The 19289-nt window shown below is 46.3% G+C and overlaps 1 protein-coding gene across 18 annotated transcripts in view; it reads left to right on the forward strand.

The window, feature by feature from the left end:
• LOC122534971 (zinc finger protein 853-like) overlaps window positions 1-19289 on the forward strand; it is a 63447-nt gene that overhangs the window by 29810 nt on the left and 14348 nt on the right. For 10 of the 18 annotated variants that reach the window (XR_006308028.1, XM_043666099.1, XM_043666086.1 and 7 more), the window contains 2 exons: window positions 202-532; window positions 17878-18071. Coding sequence is in view for 17 of the 18 variants with exons in the window: in XM_043666099.1 (XP_043522034.1) it covers window positions 202-532; window positions 17878-18071 (525 nt within the window). In the remaining variant the exon portion in view is untranslated. The remainder of the gene's footprint in view (window positions 1-201; window positions 533-17877; window positions 18072-19289) is intronic. The other 8 variants (XM_043666087.1, XM_043666093.1, XM_043666094.1 and 5 more) reach the window with 3 other exon arrangements.

Raw genomic sequence — 19289 nt, forward strand, 5'->3', positions numbered from 1 at the left:
GTGCTGTGAACGATATTGTCGTTGTAACGGGAGAAACCAATGAAAGTGATAAAAGAAACGGAGGAGGAACGGTGCGAGCCGAGCCTCTCGAGAGTTCAGGAGGCGATGGCGGTCGGCGGGAGTGGAGCGGTCAAAACTTCCGTCGACTGGCCATCCTCCGTCTTTTGACTAAAAGTGCAGCGTACCAACTAACTGTGGCAGTTCTTCTCGCAGATCTTCATGCACAAGAGCGCGATGCAGATGCACGCGAGGGAGCTCGGCGCGGCGGGTGCACTGACGGGAAGAGCTGGCGGCGGCGTGGCGGGTGGACTGCCAGGCCTTGGTCCGATCGGCGTCGGACCGGGCGGCATGATCGCCGGCAACGAGGTAAAGCCACACCAGTGCCAGCAATGCCTCAAGTCATTCTCCAGCAACCACCAGCTCGTACAGCACATCAGGGTCCACACCGGCGAGAAACCGTACAAATGCAGCTATTGCGACCGCAGGTTCAAGCAGCTCAGTCATGTACAGCAACATACCCGCCTGCATACGGGTGAGTATTTGTCCTACCCTCCTACCGACCGATGCCTTACTCGAAATCCTGCTGGACCGACGATACCATTCGTGGACTTCGTAGTCCACGGCAAGATTTATATTTCCGCGAATTAGCCACCGTCGATCGTCCCTCGAGAGACTTTGATCTTTTCTGTTTTTTTCTTTTTCTTTTTCTTTTCCATTTTACGGGGACGCGTATCTGTATTGTTTACGGGAATTGAATCGATTGGCGAGACGTTTGAGACTCGTCGATCGATTCGATACTGAATTACGTGAAATTCTCTTGCGATTTCTTTTTTTCTCTATCTTTTTTTCTTTTTTTTTTTTTTTTTTTTAACGAGAATGAAACAATTCGCCGATCTTGCTGCGCGATGACCACGCGGGGAAAATCGACTCGGCGAGCTTAATGCATGCATTCAGTATCCCCGGGACTGATAGTAAATTCTATGAATACCGCATTGCATCGCGGCCAGTCGATAATCAATAAATTAATATACTATTATAATCTGTACAAGCGATCGTGCGTTCCGATTGTGGCTAATTTTAATGCATGCTGCGAGATTGCTCAATGCGCCTCGGTGCTGCAGGCAGAACCGTGGTTTCCAAGACACCGTTGACTGAACACGTTGTCGCTCGGTATGCATACAAGTTGCGTATTGCAGATAAGTTCAATTTACGCGCGCCGGGCGAAACGATCGAATTTATCGAGCGGCTGCTCGACTAAGAATAGCAGTGACGGAAAGACGTAGAACCGACGAGGGACCGGTAATAATGAGAAAATTCGACGGCAAAGCCAGCCAACGGGTCGCGCCCGGGTAGAAAGAATTTCATTAAGGGATGAGCGTAGTCAATCGGAAGGTATTAGCCTCGAGAAGCGAACCGGTCAGCGCCCGCGTATGACTGGACCCTTGGAAAAGTCTCGTTCATCTCGTCCCGAGATTTGCTCTTCCGATTGAGAAAAAAAAGAGGGAAAAAAAAAGAGAAGAGGAAGAAAAAACAAAACCTCGTCGGTATGCCAGCTATTTAATCGAAAGGTCCAAGAGCTCTCGTTCGCTGCTCCGCGAGACGATAACAGATCGATTCTTAACAAAACATTCCTTTGAAATCATTATATCGGAGAGAGAGGAACGAATTTTCGTAGTAGAAGCTTGGCCTGGTAGAACCCAGAGAAAAAAAAACATCTCGAACCTGAACCCGTGTTCCTCGACCGTGTTCAACGAGGGAAGAACGAAAAGAAAAGAAACGAAAAAAAAAAAAAAGAAAAAGGTCCGACATTGATTTCAGCGTTTCACCCCCTTCGTCCTTTTCGACGACTACCAACGAGCAAGTAACTACTGCTCAGCACAACCCCTTACATTAATAATCACCCTTCCCACTGTAGCGGGGCTCCCACTCTACGCTGCTACGGCTGGTACTTCAGCTAACGTCCGCGTGTACGCGCATCTATCGCATGCACGGCTTTCGGTTTCCGTGTCTTTATCGATGAAACGTTTTAAATAAACGTGTGAGGGGCTCTCTCTTCGAGACATCGGCGACCGACCCCCGATCAACCGATATAAATACCCGTGTACGTTTATCCCGTCTATCGACACCGGATCCCAGTTTCCAGATCAACCAACCAACGTGGCATACGACCAACGTTTTCAACCCCTCTCGCCGACGAAGAAAATTTCTCATTTTCGATCGCGCATCCTCCCTCTCTCTCTCTCTCTCTCTCTCTCTCTTTCTCTCTCTTTCTCTCTCGCCGCCACCGTCGGCATACCAATTTCTCGCGATCGAAAAATCGGCGTTGCTCGCCGCTCTGAAATTCCTTCAAAATTCCCCCTTCGACCGTTGTTTTCCCAAACGATACCACCGCTTCCTCACAGCATTTGCATACCATATTGATTTCTCGTTTCGCAGCGAGATCTCGCTGCTTCACCGCGATTGGCCGGTCAAAGTCAAAAAACGGCGGGAATTTACTGCCGCACCGTCGCGTTCACGCGCCCACCCCACCCGCCCCCCAACGTACCCCACCCCTATCTCGCACACCCCCATGCTTCCTACCACCCTCTCCCTCCCCCTCCCCCCTCGCTCACCCCGGCACAGCGCGCGCATTACAACAATTTCCCTCGGACGGCCCGGAATATATATGTATATTCCGCGCGCCTATAAAATTTGCAACGTATATGCATATAATTCATTAATCGAAATTCGACAGAGTTCAGCGCTGAGCTGAACGGGTACCGGCAAAACGAGAAACAGCGGGGCGTAAGAGGGAGGGAGGGACGGTGGGATGGAAGGGGGTACAGAGGGATGAAAGTGCGGGAAAGAGCGGGTGGGAAACATTGGCGAGAGTGGCAGAAACGAAGGACGGCGAATATAATATCGGTGAGTGTCCACGATATCGATAGCTGGTCAATAGCTGTAGCCTAGACAAATACCTGCCGAGGGTGTAGAGTCCATCCTCCCCTCTCTTCGCGGGCTTACGAGGGTGACTGGGCGCGTGGCCAATAGGAGGTCAGTTCGCCCCACTCGGCACGTCGCGCGCGAAAAAGCGCGGGAATTTTTCGATCGCCCGATCGCTCAATAATGGAACCGAAGTTACGCGCCGCCACCGTCGCACGCGCACCACCACCGCCACCAACACCACCAGCCAAACACACTACCGCGTTCTGTCCTCGTCTACTTGCACACACACACACATACAAATATATGTATATATACATATATATATATATAATACACACACACACACACACATATATATACACAATATATATACGCACTAGAACGTAGCAGCCTAATAAATAGCCGTACGCATTTGCGAGCGTGTTGGCGGATAGACGACAGAGTTCGTATGCAACCGGGCCACAGGCTACCAAAGATTATCCCTTCGACAACGAGGAAAACTCAATTTTCATGAGGCGAAATCTAATGATCGGTCACCCTACGCGCGCGGAATTAATCGGTTTTCCCCGAACGCTGCGAGCGGTCGCGTTAGCTTTTAGGAACACTGGTGATTCCCGTTTGCTCGCGTCACCGATTCTCCTTTTCCCTTCTCTCATCCTCTTCCTTCCTTCCTTCGTCTTCCTTTTTTTCTTTTCCTTTGACGCGCCATAGACACGGAAGGGTTGCAAAAGGAACAAGGGGTTCGCGTTAAAATTCGATAGAGCAATAAACGGTGTTCTCGTTAGGAGGAGAACGTTACAAAACGAGTTTCATTAATACCGATACAAATGACGAAGAACCACCATCGGTGGCGGCGGTGGAGTTCACCCCTTTTTCGACGATGTTTGAAAAAAGGAGCACGTCCTCGCGGCGAAATTGACCGGACAATTTTAAAGCCCACTTAAGACTGCGAAAAATTGCCGCATCGTTGGCGCATGAATAAAAATTAAGTCCTCCGCGGGGGTTCTCGCTGGGTGAGAGGCTCGACCATCGACTAGCTCAGCCATCGACACGCTTTCGAAACGAGCTCTCGTGGTATCCGTATTTACGAGGTGACAGTAGAAAGGGCCGACGAAAAAGGACTCGCGAATTGCTAGCCAGAATTCAGAGTGACGCTTCTTGGTTCTTTTCTCCTTTTTCCTTTCTCTCTTCTTTTTCTCTCCCCGTCAGCGTCGTTTCCGTTTCCTCTTTGGCAACGCCGTTTGATGGTGACCTTTCCGCGTGACAGGACGGAGAAATTTCTCCGGCACCGCGAAATCACCCCTCTTCCGTGCTTCTTTGCCCGGACTCGTCCACCTTTTTCTCTCTCTCCTCTTCTACTTTTAATTCGCTAATTTCACCGAGTTAAGTATTTATGCGACGGAATGTCTGGCCAGACGTCTCGAGAAAAATCAAAGCGGCACGGCGGAAAGAACGCTCGGCGACGCCCATGACCCTTTATCACAAATGACGCGAAATGAAAGATTAAACAAAAGGCGGCCAGCGTTTTACGCGTCTGCGAAAAAGTCGACACGACGGCGACGGTTTCAACGACGGTGAAAACCGTGAAATTCTGCCTTGTTTGATACGAACCGAAACAACTTCTTTCCTAGCCGGCATCCGCGAAAATAATTCTTCGTTCTTCGATATACGTTCGCCGATTAAGCGAAAATTAATCTCCAGCTGGCCGATTATTTTCGTTGTGAAAAGAAAAGACCGATCGACGGGCGGAGAATGCGATATAGCTTTCGGTAGTTCGATACCTTACTTAATTCGCGTAATATGAGTTAATCAATTCGACCATGCCCGTATCGTAAATATTTTAACGAGCAATATTAATCCTAACATTAGTATATGCACCACCATCGTAAATTACTCGTATATCAAAACTGTGCGGTTCGATCTCCATGGTAAAAAGGTTGTCGAATCGAAATGTCGAGAGAGTACAATATTCTCTCTCTCTCTCTCTCTCTCTCTTCTCCTCTCTGTATTTCTCGATTAAACTCATCGGCTGACACCGAATCAACGCCACTTAGCATTTGTATAATATTACAATACGTTACGCAAGATGTTGCCGAGGGAAATTACGCTTCCAAATCTAGCGGCGCTTGCTCCTGACCATCTATTATATCACGTCGGCTGGAAACGCAGTAACCGCCGTGCGTCTCGCTAGCTCGAAACCGATTACCTAAATTCACCGGTGAAAAGAAAAAAAAAAAAAAAAAAGAAAAGGAATGACAAGTACAGAAGAACGTTTCTTGAATGGAAGAAGCAACTACGCGTTCACGTACATACATACGATGTGATTCACGTAAAACCATATCGATGGCCCGGGTCACATACACATACACACACATATGAGAGAGAAGAAGTAACGGTCAGAAAGTTCTGTTGCCCGATAGCAACGGAGAGAAAGGCAATTAAACCGTTAAAAGGTAAAAGGTAAAGATAATTAAAAGTTGAAGATACCGTATGGCCTGCCAGAAAATTAACGTAGTCATGCCGCATATGCATAGGCCGACCGACCGATGAGTCTATTCTAATTTTCTACGAACCCTTCCACGGCGATGCATTTCTTCTTCCATGAGGGTTAATTTGAATAGGGACGCTGCGTTGCCTCTGCACGGGGGGGAAATCGTTCGATACGCCTACGTTTCTTTCTTTTTTTTTTTTTCCTCTTCGACCTACTCTTCTCTTCCCTTTCTTTTTTTTCTTTCACCTTCCTTCTCTCTCTCTCTCTTTTCTCATCGACCGAAATCCTCGGTCAATGCCTGGCCCGATCGACGTCGATACAATTTTTTGCACGACTCGTCTTCCATTTCTTCCCCCCCTCGATTCGGGGATTAGCTACGCGGTGAAAACGCACTACGAAACGAACATGCGATTTGGAATCACGCGAAGGTGCCACGTCATTTTTTTAAGGTCACCTTTCAACGATCGCGCGCACTATTGTCACTGTGTACCGTTTGTGATCCGAGATAAGTAATCTCGGTTTACGCGATGTTTGCTCGAAACCTTGTTGATAGATTCGTACAAGGAACGACTGTCTCTATTTCGACCGATTCTTTTTCTCAATTTTCACTTCGTTCGCGGTTCGAGGAAAAAAGGAAAAAAATTCCACGGTACTGCCGACACCGATAAACAGATCGACGAAGGTAGACGAAGAAAAAGGACGCAAAAGATAAAGCTACTCGAAGATAAGAGTTAATTTTTATCGCGAATTAATTATGCGAGATTAATAGGAAATCTCGTCATCGTCGGATGAGTGGAGTTTTATGTAACGATGAGTGAAACGCGGTGGAAAAGCCGACTTGAATGTAGTCCGAAAATAATCCGCGAATGAAATATTCGCGAGCGAGTTTTCAGCGAATATTCTTTCTGCAATATTCACATTCAGTGCTATTAGTTTTTCAAAAGCGTGCAAATCTGCAGTGCGTTCTCAGATTGTTGCCATGAGAGTGATTTTTTTCTACGAGTTATCTTATCGCGCGCGCTACACTGATATAGAATAGAATCCGAGATGCACTCGCAAGTAATAGCTGTTCTTCAATCGTAAAAAGCCGTGAAAAGGAAAATCGATGCCGACGAGCTTCTCGCTTTTAAAAAGCATCGCTCGTCCGACAACCGAAATCTCGTCGTCCGAGAAACAGGAACCGATTCTTAATTAAACCCTCGGTCGCCTTCAAACGAGCCGCGATTATTATTTCAGCGCGAGCCTCCGTGCATTGGGTCCCCGAAGGGTCGACGACTACGAATCATTTTAAAATTCTTAAAGAGACGCGACTCTTTAGGCCTTTAAGATCGACGAGACTTCACCCTTTCGCATTACTGACTTACTTTTCCAACTCTTCCGGCCCGACCGAAACGAACCAAACTCCTGTCTCGCAACTTCTTCTCGCGTCTTTCTTCCCCTTGACTCTGTGTACTCGTCGTATTTGAGGAAATAAAATCTGAACGGCGGCTGGGAGCGTTGGAGCGCGAGGCCCGCGAACGAAATTTTTCGCGAGGAAAAAGTGTTCCTGTTGCCAGAGGCAAGATACACGCGCGATACGTGTAAGCGTAGCACCAGAAGGCTGTAATCTCACTTCATACCAGTTCTCTATCTAATGCACACTCGCATGTGGTAAAACGGACTACGAAATCTAGATTGACTTTCTAAGCTGGCACGAAAGCGACTTTTTCCACAAAATCGGGTACGATCTTCAACGCGAGGACTGCACGATCACGGTTCGAGCGTAGAACCAGTCTGTAGGTTAAGGATACCTCGTGCTCCTTTGGCCACCAGGTGCAGTAATTTCGCGCAGACCAAATTCCATTCCGTCGTTTATTAAATCAACATTTTCCTTTTCTACATATCTGTCGCGTATACGCGCTCATCAATCGTTCAAATGGTAACTCGTTTCTTTTCTTAGCATAAAGAAAACGCATTCGCCATGTCGAACGATCAAAAATCGGATAATACAATCTGACAATTAAAATTTTCAATCGGGGAATGGCAATTCTGTCTGGCTGCACGCTTACGCGATGAAATAAAATAGCAGGCACGGTTCTGGAAACCTGTTTCTCAAAACGACTACTCCCAGATTCTCCGGTAAACCGCTGCTAATTATATCGCAATAAGAAATTCTTAGAAAGTTATTATATATCCTAACCTTAATACTTTCTATCTGTCCTCCGTATTATGCGCGTTTCGTTCTTTTTCCTCCTCTCTTTTTCCTCCTCGTCTTCTCTCCGTCGCGTTTCTCGCGAGGAGAGAGAAGATTTACACGGACCATTTATATCGGACAGTCTCGGGCCGGCGGGTCAAGAATATTGAGCACGGTCGGCCGTAAAATAAGATATAGATTTCCATCTAGTAAACTTTCTACGCCGGCATGTGTGGGAGGTAACGCGGAACGCCATACGGCATACGGAGAACAGCTCCGTGCGTCTTACGTTAGAAACTTTGGGCGCAGCCTTGAGTTGTGTGTGCACCGCTCGAGTTGTACGCTTCGCACACCTTCGTACACCTCGAGCGCCGAGGCTTCGAGCCGAACGAGTTGAAAGAAAAGTGTGGGCACTCGAAACCGGCACCGATCCTCAAACTTTGCCAAGACGACCCACGAGTCTTTTTCTGAAACAACTTCAGACTCGACCGGACCAGAGATTGAAAGAGTCGTGTCGCGATCGTAAATAATTTCAACGATGAGTTCACTCTAACGTGGAATGATCTACTTCAGATTCGACGAGAAAGAAATTTAGAGGAGCCGATGCCAGCTTGCTGACTGAAGAACACTCATTTGGTATTACAATTTTGCAAAATGTTCAACTGACTCGTCGATCGAATTAATGACGAACATTTACACAAAGACAGGTCCCTTTTAGTCGCCTTTTACGACACGCAGGGATTACGTTGGGCCAATTCTCACCCCCGAGCCCACAGGGGGCTGCAAGTTTGCTCCTAATATGGAACAATCTACTTGAGATTCTCAGAAAAGGAACAAAGAGTTGTCGTATCATCTAAAGAACAGCATGATTTAAACTTTGCAATTGTGAAACGATCTGAACCTTCTCTGAGATTCGACGAAGAACGAATGAAAAAAAAAATTTCGTGTCGCGAGGAGCGAAATGAATAACGAAGACAGATAAAGTTTCACAAGGGTGAAATGCGAGGACGCGATTAAAATGCGAGGAATAAAAATATACGCTAGGGGAGGAAATGCGCGCCAGTTTCACCCCTTGCGATCCTTTGTGCCGTGAATCTGGAACTGTGCGAAAGAAAGCGACCGATCGGGGTTTCTTTCAACGTCGACAAACCAGAAACGAGGCCCGTCGTTGAAGATCTCCGAGCTGTCAATAGCAGGTACTAAATTTCATTCGCGTTTCCACCCTGCTAGCTGACCATTATCTACCTACTGACCTCCTTCGACGAGTTTCTCGTGTTTTTAACAGGATCTCGTTACGTTGCGATCGATTAAACACCTCGTCGTTTCCCTTCGCGTTTCAACTTCGCGTTTCTCCTTCGAGGTATCCACGAGTGAACTTCCTAGAACAGAGGTAGAGAGATGGCAAAGAATATGGGTGTAACAGTAACTGAAAAGAAGAGAAAGTGGTGGTAGAAACTGTCGAGATCTTTTTCTCTCTCGAACAAATGGCTCGCGATGAAAAATCGTAAAGACACGAGAACCATCAGGACTTAGCTCCGGCCACTCTACAGGCCCGAACGTTCGTTCTGAGACATTAATTTTTACCCCTTTTTACCCCCATCTGCCTAATGACCCGAAGTCTGCTACTGCTGCTGTTGCTACTGCTGCCGCTGCTTCTACAACGACGTCGATGAGAAACGATAGAGGCCAGGAGAAGAAGGGGGAAAAAAAGGTCTCGACGAAATGCCCGTTAAGTGGCGAGAATCGTCGTTGTCGGGGAGAAGGTTCAAGATCTTGTCCTGCATCCAGAAGGAACGATCGTTACCACTCGGACGGATGTGCCAGAACAAGGGGCCGGTGTGCCGTGTACACTCCTTCCTTCCGGTGTCTTACATAATTCCTCGTCCGTTTTTCTCCAACGTTCTGCACCAACCCTTCTTCCTACGACGATGGCGACGACGACGACGACGACGATGACGACGACCCCCTTGGCTCGTTTTCACCCCCTTCAAGCGGCGAAGCAGCCACACCGCCCGCAACAATGGGACTCATCAGGCATCGGGAATAAATTATGCTTGGCCAAGTCCGCCAGAAAAATGACCAAGCCCCGAAATTACAGCTTCCACTTGGCGGAGAAAAAAAAAAAGGAAGAAGGAAGTCGCTGGAGAGCGCTTCCGATCGAATCTTCTTATACAATCCTCGCTAATTAAATATCTCGAGAAACGAGACAGGAATCTGGCGCTTGGACGTTCTCTGGCGGAAATAGTGATGCACGCGCGTGGATGTTCGCCGAAGGGAGAGAAAGGAGAAGAAGCGTGCACAACAAATCGGTGGAAACGAGTTCGTCGACCTCGATCAGGAAGAAGTAAACCACAGGAAGAAAGGGTTTCGAACCTTAGGGGTCAGCGACCCCTGACACGTTCCCTCTGGGCGGTTTAAAAAAAAAAAAGAAGGAAAGAAAAAAGCGAAGGTATCGGTTGAGAAGGAAAAAAAAAACGATAAAGAGTTTCGGACAGGGCAGGTGAAACGGTCTGAGAGGGTGAGCGCGAGCGAGACGGAAGAAGCTACCATATGCCCGAATAATGTTCCACCCGCGTACGATGCGACCAACCGGCACAACTCGTTTCTTTTGCCATTATCCTGAACGGGGAAAACTGGCCGAATATCTTTTGACATGAACTAAGCAGCGCGTTAAATGGATGGAATTACTTACAAACGTCAGACGTGTGTCTCACTGTGACTGAAGGAATGTATCTCTTTGATATATTACAATGCAAATAACGTTTCATGCTGATCGAAAATCTCTAAACACTGTCGCGATTTTTTGTTCCTTATCGCGAAAAGTATTGGATCAAAAATGGTCCAAAGTTGGCAGAATTGAGCTTCTCGTGGTGGAATATAGCGTTACATGTATTAAATTTCAGATCATGAAAAACTACCGAACGAAATTGAAGATGCGTAGAACATCCAGGCAGAGATAAAATAAATTTCTTAAATTATTTCTTCCCTTATCGTTCGCGAGAACTGCACTTTTCATATTGGCAATATTTAGTCATGATTATTAGAACACTCTCTCGATACATCTATCGGAAAATTCTGATAAATTTTAATTTCTTCGCAAATCGCAAGGCTTATTATACTACCCTCTTTAATTAAAGTGTCCTATCTGGCGTTTCTTCTTTCCTCAAGATACGGTTAAGTGCTTATTAAAGTACCTCGTCAAACGCGATAGCATCCGATAGAAACAGTGGGAAGCATTCAATTCGTGTTAAACGTCATTAAACGTCTCAACACTTACGTCTCCGGCAGTACGTGTCTGACACTTACAGGATATTCTACTTTAAGATCTCCGATCCTCGCGAACGGATGTCTTCCGAAAGATAGGGTCTGAAGCTGATCGCGAAGAATGATTCGAACAACGCGGGGCGCACAAGAATATCGATTATGGACAGTCGCCGATGCTCGAACGTCTGCCACTCGACGATTCTCAAACACTCCCGGCACGTTTGTCCGTCATCGTTCGTGGAGATATCTGGGAAACTAGATTGCCAGACGTTGCTATTCCAACTCCCTGAGCCAATGGGAACGATAACGGACCGGGAGCCACAACGTACCCCGAAGAAAACGGCCAACTGTGAGAGAGAGAGACTGTGCCAAATACGATCCGGTTTTCGAGTCATTCACCTTGCGGATACGCGATGTTCACCTCGTCCATTTCGAGCATCGTTTAAATCGTTTCCGCCCGAAACGTTTCGCACGTGGGGAATTATTCCTTGCTCGAAACGGGCCACGGTTTCAGAGCAGAACCCCCTCGAGGTAGTATATTTCGTATATTGCTGAAGCGAGTCATTGAAAAGGAAAAAAAAAAAAAGGAAGAATAAAACCCCCGGAAGGTACTGCACGGGGTTACACGTTGCCATGGTGGCCAGTAGGTTTTGAAGAGGATGTACCGGGGTGATTTGGCCTAGACTACTGATGATGACTGTACCCCGCGCGTATGCGAGGGATATAGGCACACACACTCGTGAAATTTCGCACGTACGTACGTGCGGTACATTCGCCAGGGGGTAGAAATCATTAAAGGGGCGTGGCGTGCCCGTGGTTGCCCGGATGACGGTCACGTGAACCAAGATGGCCGCCAAGCGGGAGGGCTCCCCTCTTTGCAACAGTCATTTGTTATCGGCCATTTTATTTTAATGATTTCCATGCATGCGTGAAACGCTCGGCTGCATCGCTCGGGAAAGGGATGTTCGCTCTCTCGCTCTCTCGCTCTCTCGCTCTCTCCCGATCTTGCTTTCTTTCTCCTTCGCTCTGTGCTTTCTCTCTCTCTCTCTCCCTCACTCTCTCTCTCTCTCTCTCTCTCGCTCGCTCGCTCTCTCACACACTCTCTCCGTCTTCTCTCTAGCTTGCCCGTTCGCTCTCTATGTGCCTGGTAACGCGTTCTCCTAGCGCAATACACGCTACACGTACACACATCGCGACGAACGCGCCGCTAACGTTGCTTTCATGGTAATTTCAAAGCCTATAAATTTCGGTTGCATCCGCGTTAATGCTCTTCCTTCTTTCGATAAATTTCATACGATTTCCTGCCCGTGATTTCCACCAAGTAATTCGCCGGGCGCGATTCCCCTTTCGCGTCCATTTGAAAATCGGTGTGGCCAGCGCATCCCAAATCCCGAATGGCAGAGCATCGAGCGACACTCCCGTTTCGTCGGAGGCTTTCACGAGGAAGCCTGAATTCCTGAAATCGACGAAAATGGGTTTGTAATCGAACCGAATAGGAATCGTCGAATTCGGGCGCGATAAGGGAACAAGTTAATTCAAAGAGGAATTCCGCGAGGAAAATAATAACGAGCACCTCCCTGTGCCCGAAGAACAGCATTGTAATCGTGATAATAAAACGATGGGATATAAAAGCGAAGGCAACATTGGTCGATGAGAGAGACCGATTTGGCTCCGTTTCATTACCGTAATTTGTTTAATAGCTCACGGTATTCGTAATCATTGATTCGATTGTTAAATCCGTAATGATTCCGCATTATCGTTGCAATAATTAATGCATGACAGGTCGGATGACGGCCTTAAGGGCTGATCGATGTCTTTTTATATCGTTCTAAGTGATTACCAGCTATCGACGATCGGGAATATCGTCGTTAGCGATGCCACGGATAATTCCGGCGTGCGGATGGAAATTAATAGGATCCATCGAAGATCAACGTCGCGCGTTCCTTTTAATCTACATTCGAAGTTGAATTACCCTTAAACTGGCAAACGTTTGCCGGGACAAATCCCAGGATAAGCGCACTTTAATTAACACGAAAATGGATGTAACGTCGCTCCTCCAGAAATACTTTCCGATTGAACCAAGGTTAACGTAATCAACGTTTTGCGCCGGTTGGTTCCGCTGTAAATTTTCCACGACCAAGTAACCCTCCACAGTCCAATGACTGCGATGTGCTGTTGCCGCGTTTCCCATTCGTCCGGCAGTTAAGCGCCGTTGTAAATTTTAACAAATTCCAACTCGAATCCCCCGTATACATATATATATATGTGTGTGTGTGTGTGTGTGTGTGTGTATTCCATTCGATGATTCCATTCGCAAAACACGAAAGCGCAAAGGGAGCCCCTCGCTCCGCCCCAACCCCTCGTCCCCACCTCCCTCCCTCCCACCCGTAAAAATATCTCGTTTCTCTTCGATTTTGCAACCGGTCGCCGATCATTCGACGAGACGGGAAAAGGCAGGAGAAAGGGGAGGGGAGAGAAAAAAACGGGGGGAGAAAAAAGAGAAAAAGGAAACAAAAATCGTCATCGAGCGAGAAACGTAGGGGACGCGCGGCACTGGGCAAATATCATCGCAATATACAAACATTCCAGTCGTTGGCGCGCGGCATTCTCATCCCCGATTTTTCCCCGGCAACTATGTATTTGCTCTCCCCCTTGTCGCGAAATTCAAGGTATCGCTCGCACGAATAGCTCGACGAGCATCATAGAGCGAGAGGCGCGAGAGTGCGGGAGGAGGGCAGAGAGACGAGGTCATCGCAGCGCGAGCACAACGCACGTGCGTGTGAGTGCGTGCAATTTAATGATTTCCAGCCGGAATTTCGATGATGGCAACTGGAATGGAGGGGAAAATGGCGAGAAAGAGAGGACGGCGAGGGGGGACGAAGAGAGAGAGACAGACAGAGAGAGAGAGAGAGAGCGTGTGTGCAACGACGGGTTGGTCAGGGCCGGCTTGTTGCACACGCGCAAAATCTCACGTGAGAAACAAGGAAGAATAGAGAGAAATCGAGGGAGAGACACGAAACGGTGAAAGAGAAACAAACGAAGGGACGACGATAGAGAGAGAACACAGAGAGAGAATGAGGGAGGCTTGGAGGAAAGCGTACAAGAGAGAAAGAGCAAGAGAAAGAGAAACAGAGAGAGAAAGAGATAGGACGTAAATTTTCTAGCGGTGCGTTCATTTGTTCGTTCAACGAAATGCGAATGCATTATACATGGATTGCAGGGGACATTAATTTTCTGCCGTGGACGTGTAGTGGGCCGTGGAGGGCCGCTGGGTGGTCGGTGCTACCAGGCCGGAGGGGGCTCACCGTTTCCACGGACGAGGCAAGAGGGTTGCACAGGGAGGGGTGTATGTACGAGCATCGAAGAGAGAGTTAGAAGAAGAAAGAGCAAGATATAGTCAGATAGAGAAAAGCAAGAGAAATAGAGAAAGAGAGAAAGAGAGAAAAGGTAAAGAAAGATAGATAGAGAGAGAGAGAGAGAGAGAGAAAAGAAAAAGTATCTATCCAAACTCTGTCCAAGCACGTGCCAGCCTTTTTCCGAGCTTTCTACCTACTTTTCCGAGCTCGGTGAGGTGGTGATTTTGACGAGTGGACGAGACGAATCGCATCGCTGGAAAAAAAAGTGCACACGCGCTGTGCCACAGCGTCGCGTCGCGTCGCGTCGCGTCGTTCGAATTCGCTGGGAAAAACGTGCTGGGAATTTTCCAACTGGGGAAACGAGGGCCAGAGAGGGTGGGATATGAAATGCACGCGCCTGCGAAACCGCAGGCACTGACAAATAATCAAATATATCGCCACTCTCATTTGATATTCCGAGCTAGTGTAGGTGATGAATGTAATGACGTTATACACCGTCGGGGAATTACGGTCGTCAAGCAAAATTTAATGTCGATGCATGTTTAGTGCCGCCACGAGAGATACACGAAAAGGCATTAAACCGGGGGGAGAGAGGGGGGGGGGGATGGAGAAGAGTTAAAAAGAGCATCGGAACGAACGAGCGTCCGCTAAAACTCATCGATCTCCGGCCGCGCCGGTATTTTCTCTCTGAAAGAAAAAAAAAAAAATAACCCCGGCATTATCGGTCGCCCGATTAACCAAATTGAATGCAATTAATCGACCACTCGATTTTATTTCGCGATGAAAGAATCACGACGTGTTAATCAAATGCAAGACCCTCAGTATTTATTAACATGAAATTACATCGACTCGTTTGACATACTCTGGCCGTTTTTTCAATTAATCCGTCGGTAATAATTCATAATTCAGCTACTTTTGAAGTCGTTCTGGCTGACGAAATGAAAGACGCAACGTCGCTATAAACGATACGAATTTTGACAGAATCTTGAACGGTATCGTTCTCGTTGCGTCGGAAAATGAATGGTGCTTGTAGTACTGGCTCGTGCATACATACGTATGCACGTGTACCTATCGTTCGAAAGCTTCGTGTCGTTCGACGAAAGCGCATCATTGATAAATTCATAACACGATACGTAAAACAGGCGTGTTTCGAGTAAATGCAAACACGATAAAATTTTACGCGCGTACACACGGCTTCTAAATAAACGTCACTCGTAAAACGGCCGCCTGGCTCGAGCTTATAAAAATGACAAACTAATGCTTATAAAAGTAACAGTTTACATATTGACCATAACTTTTGCGCAGCAACCTTTCTCTTACGTCGTTTACCTTGCGTCGCGTCTTTCCAATTTCTTTCCTATCGCGTCTATCTCTCTCTTTTCGCCCGTTAACAAGACGAGTGTCCCATGCTGATGTGTTCATCGTACAACGCGACGTGACGCAATAAATAAGTTTTACGCTGTTTCTCCTATCGCGGCGTTATTCCGCCGTGTACGCTATAAAAGAAACATTACAATCATCGTTGTTCTCGATGACAGCACCATCGAAAGACTCTGTCGTTTCTTAACCTCGTGACAATGTAATAGAACGACAGAGAATTAGGACTGAGAAAACGATTAACTCTTTATCCTTAAGAAGATCACTGATTGATATTTTTTAACATTCGCAGACTTTAACTAACGCGTCTACTAACTTTTGTTATATTTTCTAATATCAAACTTAGATTCATTAGAGATTGAAAGAAAGATACAAGTTTTCTAATAATAGACGATAAATCTGATGAAATTTAATAAACATCAACCGATTATCATTCTCCGACTATTTTACAGGATGCAAAAATACATGTTTAATGATGCAACCCATTAAGAACGTAATTTTGATAACGGGAAATGGATTATTGAATTTTTAAATTCTTAATCGACCCTGCGCCACCAAAATTATCTTCTCATTTGTGGCTAAACACACGTTCTTCCGCTCTTGTAATTTTGGAGACATTATCCGCAATGTTGAAAGACTTTTAAGTATCCTTTTTTGACGTTTCTAACAACTCCTCGTTAATTTAGTTATAAAATATGATCGTTGAGATCGAAAAATCATCGCTCATCCTTGATTTTGATCAAAATATATAACATTTGGTAAATAAAACAAAGTACGGATTTGCATAAACATCTGCGGTTGATATCCTCAATCGATTAGTCGTGAAGATTCACGTTCAAGTCGTGAAATTTGCATCCCTGTCGTTGGAGCAATCCAGTTTCCATTTAGCTCGAATATTTTTAAATCAGTTTTTCCGTGTCGTGACGCGCCGTGTCGTACCCGTTCAGGGGAGAATCTTATCTGTCCGGTGTGGCTGCAATGCCAGTGAGATAACAGCGAGCAGATATTAAAAAAAAGAAAAGAAAAACGCGGCCAATGTTATCGAGTTATTTTTATTAAAACTTCGATCGTGCCTGAATAAAAGATGAATCTGGTCTAACAAGGAAGTAAGAAGCGTGGCGGAAGTAGGACGGGAAACGGGAGGAAGAGAAAAAGAAGGAGCGCCCGGGGTAAAAAGGAACGGGGAAGAATGTCGATATTAATAAAAGTTAAATTGAGCCAATCGCTTGTGGGAATTAGAATCGAGATCCGGTGGACGGGCGAGGCGGCGAACGAAAAAGCGTAATAAAAATTGCAACGATCGCCGGAGAGTTCCGTTCCTTCCACGCGCGCGCGGAATCGATAGAATAGATTAAAAGCTTCAACAGATATTTCCCCGCTAACATCGTCAATTTAATATTAATCGGCTTGTGAAATAATCAGGAAAGAATCTGCATAAATATTTCACGCGTGGTTACACCGGATAGCGAAAATTACTTGTACAAATTGGCTCGCTTTCTCGCGTTAATACGAATCGGTAATGTCCGATTTAAAATTCTTAAAATCGGATCGTTCGACGCGCCTCGTTAATACACGCGAATCGGATTGAAAGGAGAAAAAAGGACAAAAACGAGAAAGAGGAGAGAAGACGCGATGACACGCGACAAAAAACAGATAACGTATTCATCGTTTTAAATCAGGATGCGCTGGTTACGGGCTGTTAAAACACCGGTCTCTCTAATGGTCGTTTTAAAACGAGTGGCATTTTTTACGCTCATCCCTAAATCTGGCCGCGTTGATACCTGTTGCACGTCCCCGGAACGAAAAAAAAAAAAAAAGGAGAAAAAAAACAAGTAATTCGACCACCGACCTCCGTTGTCTCGCGCACCGTGTTCTCGTATATCTCAAACGCGTTTCACGATTAATCACCCATTCGAGAACCATTACGCTTTCATGGACAGCGATGCAATTATCATTAGCGATCGATGCACGGTTCTACCGATGCGACGTTGCGCCCGTTTCTTTCTTTTTTTTTTTTTTTTTTTTTTTTTTTTTTTTTTTCCTTTTTTTTTTTTCTTTTTTTTTTTTTTTTTTTTCTTCTTTTTGCTTCTTTTTCTGTTTTTCTCTGATCCGATTTTTATCCGATCAACCAGAATTAAGCTTCCCGTCGTCAATCGACCTATCAACCGTGGTTAACATCGACAAACACCGATCGATTTTCTCTCCTCCTATCGATATACATATATACTATCGATCCTTCGGCGTGGAGAGCCGTGTTCGCCGTGTACGAAAATAAACTTTTCTTGTTGCAGGTGAACGTCCGTACAAGTGCCATCTACCGGATTGCGGGCGGGCGTTCATTCAATTATCGAATTTGCAGCAACACCTTCGGAATCACGACGCCCAGGTGGAACGGGCGAAGAACCGGCCGTTCCATTGCAACATCTGCGGCAAAGGCTTCGCCACAGAATCCAGCCTTCGTACCCACACGTCGAAGGTCAGTCATGTATGTACCAAATCCGACGTCCAACAACAACAGGCATTTTGGCTACTTAACGCGGTGCTCGCACACGATAATAATCGAACCATGGTCGGAAAGATCCGGAGAACCGAGTCGTCTATCACGAAAAAAATCAATCTCAGACGGTTGTACACACGTGCGATATGTAACTCGTACATTGCCTATATTGTATAAACTGAATGCATTATCATTAACGTAACTCGCCAAATATCTCCGCTGGGATAACCTTTCTGTCGGCCGATGAAACGCTATTATACGCAGATATCTTTTTCCTTATAACCGTCTCCGTATAACGGAACACGTTTCTCTGAGTGCACACATGGTGGCGGGTCACGCTTCTGTCCGAACAATTTCTGTCAGCAGACTCCGTCTTATCTTACGACACAGGCTCCATTCTACTCTTTTCCTCCATCGACGATCATACACGCGCGCGTAGTATAAACTAGTAGGTATAGTAGCTTCGTTGAAACGTCAAAGGCGGACCCGAGCCTTTGAGCGTTCGGTAAAGAGGGCAAGAGCAACTAACTCTTGTCCTCCTCGTCCATCCTCGCGGGACCAATGCACGAGATTCGATGCACGGTGATATCGCTCTTTAAAACGCGATGATATTACAATGGGGTAGCAGTTCGAGCCGCAACGGGTAACAACGAGAGATCAATGTCTCTCTCTCTCGTTGCGTTTCCGTGAAATCATCTCGCGGGAGCAAGAGTACCGGCTCGCATCAAACCGTGCAAAGAGTTTCGCGATTCACCGAGTCTCAGTAGTCTGACGACTAGAACGTCGTTGACAATAGGGAGAAAGATCCTGTAACGGTAGCTTAGATCATTCCGCTGGGTTTCTTCGTATAACGCTTGGGACTGCTTTGGTTGTGGTTTTTTTTTTCTTTTTTTTTTTCTTCTTCTTATTCACCGATCAACCAACTTCGAACTTTGCAACCAACTTCGAGTTCGCAGAGCGATACAGGTCAACCTCCGCACACATCACGCCTTCACCAAAAAAAAAAAAAAAAAGAAAAAAAAGAAGAGAGAAAGGTATTTGAGACGAGATGCTGGCTAATAATGGAAAAAGGATCTGCAGCGATGTGTCTTAACGCACTCGCCTAATTGATTAATTTTTCAAGGTTAGTTTTGAATGTTTACGAAAACTACGAAAATTTACAAAATCGCCAAGTATCATCAATCTAGTCACTAGCATTAAAAGTTC

The sequence above is a fragment of the Frieseomelitta varia genome, unplaced genomic scaffold (assembly GCF_011392965.1).
Source record: "Frieseomelitta varia isolate USP_RPSP 00005682 unplaced genomic scaffold, Fvar_1.2 scaffold_653, whole genome shotgun sequence".
Classification (NCBI taxonomy): Eukaryota; Metazoa; Arthropoda; class Insecta; order Hymenoptera; family Apidae; genus Frieseomelitta; species Frieseomelitta varia.